Source organism: Ischnura elegans, chromosome 5 (genome assembly GCF_921293095.1).
Source record: "Ischnura elegans chromosome 5, ioIscEleg1.1, whole genome shotgun sequence".
In the NCBI taxonomy this organism is placed as follows: domain Eukaryota; kingdom Metazoa; phylum Arthropoda; class Insecta; order Odonata; family Coenagrionidae; genus Ischnura; species Ischnura elegans.
The window spans coordinates 2,384,536-2,392,059 of NC_060250.1; the positions used below are offsets into that span (position 1 = coordinate 2,384,536).

The 7,524-nt window shown below is 39.8% G+C and overlaps 1 protein-coding gene across 2 annotated transcripts; it reads left to right on the forward strand.

The window, feature by feature from the left end:
• The first annotated feature begins 513 nt into the window (after positions 1-513).
• LOC124159639 lies at positions 514-7,101 on the forward strand. 2 transcript variants are annotated; one of them, XM_046535556.1, is made up of 3 exons: positions 514-728; positions 5,955-6,161; positions 6,764-7,101. In XM_046535556.1, the coding sequence occupies exons 1-3, from the start codon at positions 722-724 to the stop codon at positions 7,000-7,002; spliced, it is 453 nt and encodes a 150-aa protein (XP_046391512.1). In that variant the 5' UTR covers positions 514-721; the 3' UTR covers positions 7,003-7,101. The 2 variants fall into 2 exon arrangements, with proteins under 2 accessions (XP_046391512.1, XP_046391513.1); XM_046535557.1 differs by having other exon boundaries at positions 515-728; positions 5,958-6,161.
• Positions 7,102-7,524: the final 423 nt, after the last annotated feature.

A 7,524-nucleotide genomic window follows, 5' to 3' on the forward strand; every position in this document is an offset into this window, starting at 1 on the left:
TCGGATGGAGCGCAACAATATAGTCATGCATATTACGGAAAATACACTTCCAGCTAACTTTCGAATGTCTTTTTCTCAGAAACGGTAAATCTTAGAGAAAAAAGTGAAATGACAATTTTGTAGATAATTTTTCGATCTACAATTTTGGTCTGAGCAATTTTTATCATAAAACTAACCGTTTGGCCAAAAAATGCAAAAAAAAAAAAACATTTGTGACCTTTGACCTCGAATAAAATATTTCACACACACGGGATCGATGGGGACTTTTCAGGATTTCATTAGAGCGGTATCCTGAAGTTCATGCAAATTTTCAGCTTCTTGGCAATTTATGCAAGGGTCAATGTCTATTTTGACCGGGCTAATATGTATACAAACGATTCAGTAGGATGACCCACTATCGCCCACTATGCTCAATGAGAGAGATGATATGAGAAAGGTCACGTGGTCACTCATTCCGGCGACACGGCATTTGGCGAGTGCCTATCCTCGCGTGTTCGCGAACAAAACACGCGCGATGTGCAGTGGAAACGAGATCGGGGAGGCAAAAACAAACGCGCTATTTCGAAATGCAGAACAACAGTTGCGGCGGGTGACTAATGACATATTCGGACACTCTGGACTTTGTATCGCCGACCCGTGGCATGGGCGAGGGGGTGACAGTTGTTTGGATGAGCGGATTTCGACTACTGATCACGGAGGAACTAGGTCGTCGTGAGCGAAGATGTTCGGTGAGTTAACGAATGTAATGTATGTTCTAAAGTGATCAACGCCTTCTCTCGGGCGCGAATAGAAATGGACAGTTAAGGAAAGGAATCTGTTTCGCGGTTTTATAACCTTAATTGACAACGAATCTCACGTTTCATCGTGAAAACATTCGTGGGTTCCCTTTGTCATTATTTTGGGAGATGTCATTTTTTGATGGCCCCGACTCGCTAGAAAAAGCGACCAGCATCCGCCCAATGGAACTCTAATACCGCATCTGATAATCGCCATTGGTCAGTAGTAATCCCGCATTTTAATTGTTTGACGTAGTTCCCTTGTCCACAAAACCTTCACGCCTCCGTGCCTCTTTTTCATCCCCCAACCCTTTTCCTCTCTTTCACTTGACAGTCATCATATATGAGAATGCATTGCGGCCGCGATATGAGCGTTTCTACGTAACTGTCATACTAGGGTTCAAAAATTCAATTTGAGGTAAATGGACCGTTCAAAGTCCTGACATGGTGTAAATATTCCAAATTTCAATAATCCGTACCTGTTTCTCCCCATACTCCAACCATTTTTTACGAAAACGCCGCGGAATTGAGCTCTCGTATAACAATAGCAAATGATTCCGTTTACAGAGCCATTATATTACTGAAGATTTCGCAACTAAGATAAGATTTTTCTATGAAAATTTCCAGTTAACCATTCTCCCCAATCATGACTGTGTCTTACCAATCCATTTCATCAATACTTGAAAGCCACATGGTCATGCAGAGGAATGTAACGCAACAGTGCGTCGTTTTGGTGTCAGTCAGTGACGATTGACATACATTTTTTTCCGCTGACCAAAATCGAGGGATGCGGGAGATAAATCGTTTCGTATCCAAATCAAGTCCATCCCAAGGATGAAAGATCAGAATAAAAAAAATTCCCCAGCATTCACCGTTTTTGTTCCCGAGGGCCGTCACTGACTGACATTTTAACTTGTGGTATTGCTCAAGTTTCAAATTTTGGTGCGTGCGCTTCATTGGCCCCGACTGGTACACTAAATTCGTGGCATAATATGTTCCTCGAGTAATAATGTTATATCAGTTTTATTTTTCTTGGTAAATTGTTTGTTTATGCAGCGGAATACTTTATTTTTTGCCAATTGTTGACTTCTGCATGCCGCGTATCACCGTCACCTTCATTGTCGTCGCGTCGCTTCGGTACGTTTGTTGTGAAAGCGGGACATAGGAGCAGAATGATTGTTAAGATCTGAAATCCTTAATTGTAACATATGTCAGGATTTATTAAGATGGCAAAGACGGGAGCAGAGAGACAGCGCGAGCATCGTGAGAGGAAAAATTAAAGAGGTGAACGCGAGGAATTAAACAGGAAGAATAGAGAGCGGCAATGAAGTCGTAACAGATCATGGAAAGGGTGGTGTTGATGTAGTTGGGGGCAAAGGCAGAAACATGACCTGGGAAGCTTTAAGTCGGGTTCTCCTGTAATAAATGCAGTATGAGTGTGTAATTAAAACAGCATGAAAATAAAATTTGCAGAGATCCCTGTACACGGCATTTTTGCCTTCAATGAAATGCTGGACTTACAGTGGTACGGCATTTAACCCATACGGAACACACTCTTTGTTCACCATGTGGAGTTAGTTGCTATAAATATAATTAAGATGTCTCCCTACGCAATAGATCATAGTGCTAGGAGTACTCACCATTTTAAGCGAGAATATAGAAATCGAAGCAAAATTACTGGATAAAATACATACTATGTGCTTATGTTTCAGTCGGGTAGCCAGGAATTTCGTTCAGGGGGGTATAACACAGAAGGAAAATGTTTTAAAAACAGGGTACTAGGTAGAGGGTTCTAAACTAATTTTAACACTTTTTTCTGAAGGAAAATAATTGTGTTTTTCTTTTGTGAAAATAATTTCGGGGGGGGGGGGGTCCGGACCCCCTGGACATACCCCTGGCTATGCAACTGTATTGTTTCTTTTAAATAAATTTCTGTGTTCAATATACATATATTTTGCAATGCTCATTCCATGAAAAAGAAAAGTTAACACGCATCAAATCACATGTGTCAGTCAGTGACAATTCCCGTCAGTCAGTGACGCTCCATTTTTATGGCCAAAGAGAGGAAACCATTACTTACACAAAGTCACGATTTTGCATACGTTTGGGCAACACTTAGAACTATTTTACGTATTTCGTGGATTTTCTTTATCTTGCATAATTTCAGAGCAATGCGAAGAAATGTGACAACGTCACAAAACGGAGTTTCATTTTTGTCAGTCAGTGACGACGACTTTGAGGCTTAAAATCTCCGGTTCTACTGGGGTCACAGGGTGGTACCATAGCCAGTGTATGCTTTCACTAACTTGTTTTTGGTGTAATCCTCCAGAAAGTTCCTAAATTGATTTGTATTAAGTCAAAGGGGAAATACATGAACAAAAACAGGGTGTAACGGTCAGTCAGTGACGCGTAGAAACGCTCATATGCTAAATGGAATGCACCACACACGGGCGATTGGGGGTCCTTCCCCGGAAATTTTAGGAAATTGTACACCTGGAAATGGATTTTGACGCTATTCTGACTCTTAAAAAAATAGATAAAAGTTAATTAAAAATGGCAATCATTATGGTAAAATGGCAAATATTATGGTTCAACTATCAATTTAGAGAATTTCTTCCTTTAAAGTGCAATGAAACCTAAAAACCCTCCACAATATGTACCCATTTCGAACAAAACTTTCAAAAAAAAAACATCCGCATCTCTTTTATCTTCTGACACCTTTATTACATTTATTTTCTCATATAATCTTTTCGCAAGTGTTGTAAATGAAGCAACTAATGAAAAATAGAGTTTTATTATTGCAAAAATATACTTTGGTTAAAGTAACCTTAGTATTTTCTTATTACACCTGTCATATACACTCCACTATAAAAGGGAGAGTTGTGGGGGGCCCCTAAGGCCCTCGGCGATTGCCAACCCAATCAGTTGGCCACAAATGATTTCATGACGAAGAAATTTATAGCTGATGTATGTCACTCTCTAATCCTCATCAGCTTTAATCAAGAAATGAAAAGTTGTTGGCCTGTCTGTCTGTGGCAGGGATAGGATAGCTACAGGAGGGGGATTTCTGATGGAATTATCACGTCAACTGAATTTCTCTTAATGATGGAGGTGAATTTCAGCTTCTCATGGGGAAGATGTGATTAGTGAAGTTACTTTGTTGACCATTCCTAATTTTCTTCTTAGATGCTGAACACAAGTCTCTCTTTATAAGGGTGCTTGATTAGTGAAGGTATGGATTTTGTTACCACAGCCCTTTGAAATTCTTAACTCTTCACTCTTTCAACGCTTAATTAAAAGTTAGGTAAGTGGTGAGGAAATATCTTACTTATTTGCTGAATACCGCATTTAATTTTGAACTTGGGTAGAAATGTGATTTATAACTTTGGATGAGAAAAAACTCACGCATGACTTCCAAACCTCTTCTTGTGAGGTAAGGCCCATTAAACTAGCGGAGTTATGAATGTGATGCTAATTGCCACTAAAATACTTTGTTCTCATACAAAACCATTTCCCAGGATAGGAAATTAAGTGAGTGTTCACCTTCTAGGGAGATGAGGGCACCTAATTCACCAACATGATTTGGATACTTAATGAGTATTACTTATATTATGCACAGGATACCCAAAACTAATCTAAAGATATACCAATTAATGGCTGACTATAGAACTTTCTCTCCCCAATTACTGAAACAATCTTGTTTGAACTACTAGCCACTACTCATCAGGGATGAAAAAAATGAACTAATTTCAATGACAAGGGTCTTTCCCATGGGCGGATCCAGAGAGGGGCTACCCCCCCTCCCCCATACCCCTTAAGTATCCAATTTAAACTAGATAAATGGTAATTTTGTATACCTGTTGAACATTTAGAGGAGAGGAGAGCCCCCCATTGTCCCTATCCTAGATCCTCTGCTGCATGAGTCATGTCCCAAAGTCCACCATGATCTACAGGTACATAGCCCAACCAATGTTAGAGCCCAACTTATGAAAAAGATTAGGAGGTCCACAATTTCCATTTACCAGCAAACTGCATAACTTTTCTTCAAACGTATCATAACAAAAACACAGGTATATAAAATACGAGGGCCATATTTTACGTTAACCAACCATGAAAAATGTGAATGAGTGACATTGTGGGTGCATTTCCTCTTGCAAAACTATTGGCCAGTGGGTGAGGGTCAGCTGCAATGACATTGTGGGGAATGAAGAGCCATGACTCATGGTTATATGGGAATGCTAAGGAAAAGGCTGAGCAGCAAAATATTCCTCAACATTGAAGTGTTAACAATCAGCAGAGACAAATGCGCAGCAAAGATTGACAACCCAACACCCTCACAACCCACTGGAATGTTGAAATGTCTTATAGCTGATAAAATAACAAATGGAAGAGCATGAAATTTAATGGCTGCTCATTTTGATTCCCCACTGGCAGCGTCATCAGGAAACTGAATGGCATGGATCTGTTTTCATCTAATTGCAGCATTGGAATACCGAATAAGCAGAAACTTCCACTTGCACATGACTAATTATAAACAAATAGAGATAAATATTTATGAGTATGTGAAAATATATGGAGGGCCTTTAAGTTTAAATAGGGATGATTGTTATCACTTAAGTAGTGAGTGGAAAAGATACCTTTCACAAAATATGGGTGTAATAACCAATTGTTGGTGTATTTTCTAAATATTTGACTTGTTATACAAGTATTGGCTGTTAGTTTATTTTTTAAATTTAAAACAACGATTACCAGTATGTATTCCAAAGGCCCATCCAGATAAAAATGGGTAGGTACACCTCATTTAGTCCTGTGATGACGTTCCCAACAGGAGGAACTTAATGCCGACCAAGTAAAGAGCCCATTCCACCCAAAAATGGATTGCAATGCTGCATCTAATTTCTGCAACAATCTAAAAATAATGACATACACATATGTATTCTTTCATTATTCTGATCCCATCACGAGTGTTCATGTATAAAATCAGCGCCTACACTACAAGAAAGAAACAAAGCTCAAGTGAAATTCATTGGTGAAAGGACGCAAATTGTGTAGTTAAAAAACCAGCTATTTTTACATTATAAAAATAAACATACCACACACAAGAGGCTGGCCTCAAAAAAGTTTAACACATAAATTATTTCTGAACACCAACTTATATGTGTATTTCATTTCTTCAAGTAGTCAGACTTAGCAACGCAACCTCCTCAAGTCACATGACAGGTACTGCAAATGAAACTGGTGTCAACACAACTGCTGTCTATGTGATAAGACATTGGAATACGACGGGGCATCCAAGATGGGCACGGATATTACGAGTCAACGGCATCCTCACCGAGGAATTTCTTGAGGATGACAGCTTTGATTTGGATGGGGTTATCTACCCAGGTGAGTCAACACATTTCCATTACCTTTGCACTGAAATTATGCACTACCACCTCTAATTAATCTAACCTCAATCAATGGGTGCTCCTAGTTCTTAACACGTATAGTATACAAGAGAACTAACTTCCTATCGTCATCCTGTTCCAACAGCACTTAGCTAATTACGAAGTAATCCCCTTTAAAATTACACTCGTGCAGGCTTTCTATTTCTTTTGATAAATTTTACAAATTAACCAAAACATCCTTAGCCACCAAAATCCTTAAAAAAATGTTCGCCTTTAAAAAGCAGAGTACATAATGCCCATTTCGCACAAATGTATTTTTTTTAACTTTGTGGCTAACATATGGGGTATCCAATTGGATTATTACAGTGATCTGCCTGAATTAATAACAATTTGAGCAATTTTCCTAGCCATTCACAAATGTCTAATGCCCATACAAACTAGTGATTAAAACTATAAACTTAGGAGTAGGGGAACTTAAGTCTTAAGTGATGTGTATAGGGGTTGGAAAATACCTACATTGTATAGCCTAAGGTCTGACTGAATGACACTACATACATACGTGCAGTGCATATTGCAATGGATGTGCTTGGCACTTTGCAGTGAAGAAGGACGGCCTCGTGCCCATGATCCTCGTCCTGCCTCTCGGAGGAATGCTGCTCTTCCTCTCCCTCATCGCCCTCGTCGTCCTGTTCCGCAGGCATCCCGCCATTGTCATGGCCGTCACAGCGTCGTCCCTCCTTGCAGCTGGCGCCTACAACCTGGGACTTGTCCTCTGGACCTCTGAGGAGAGTGCATACCGCACCACTTTTGACCCAAGGGCACCACCAAAGTATGAGTGAAACACGTGCATCCACCACAAGTGAACTTTGTAAATACCAGTTAACTCTCGAACGATGCACTGTATTTAATTTTAAGAGAATATATTAGCCTAAAAATTAGCTGTCAAGGCTATTTGCTTAAATTGTTCCATAGCAGTGCCTTAATTATGCACCAGCAACAGCCTGCTTATCTACAGTTTAATAGCCTGCTTAGAAGAGAATCTCCTTGAGTGTCTTTCTGTTTCATTCCACAATTACAGTCATGAGGGAAGAATAATTCCACAATTTACATAATATCATGAAATCTTCTGTAGCGATTAAGTTTGAGTGTTGCTATTAGGAGGAGGTGACTTACGGCCAAGGTCATTTGTGTCATAATGGAAGGCAAGAGAGAGAGGCCGGGTGTGACAGCATTAGCCCACCCTCAACAAAGGAGCCTTCATGTCCCATTTGACAGACTGAGAGCTTTTTCCCCCACACACAAACCAAGGAGGCTAACAATGAAATTTCTCAATCACCACCAACACTATATACAGGTCCTCG

What these genes read in the sequence shown, in the direction of transcription:
- LOC124159639 (XM_046535556.1), top strand. An exon ending in GGATGGGGTTATCTACCCAG is followed by an intron (nt 6,162 to 6,763) that starts GTGAGTCAACAC and finishes GGCACTTTGCAG; the next exon opens with TGAAGAAGGACGGCCTCGTG.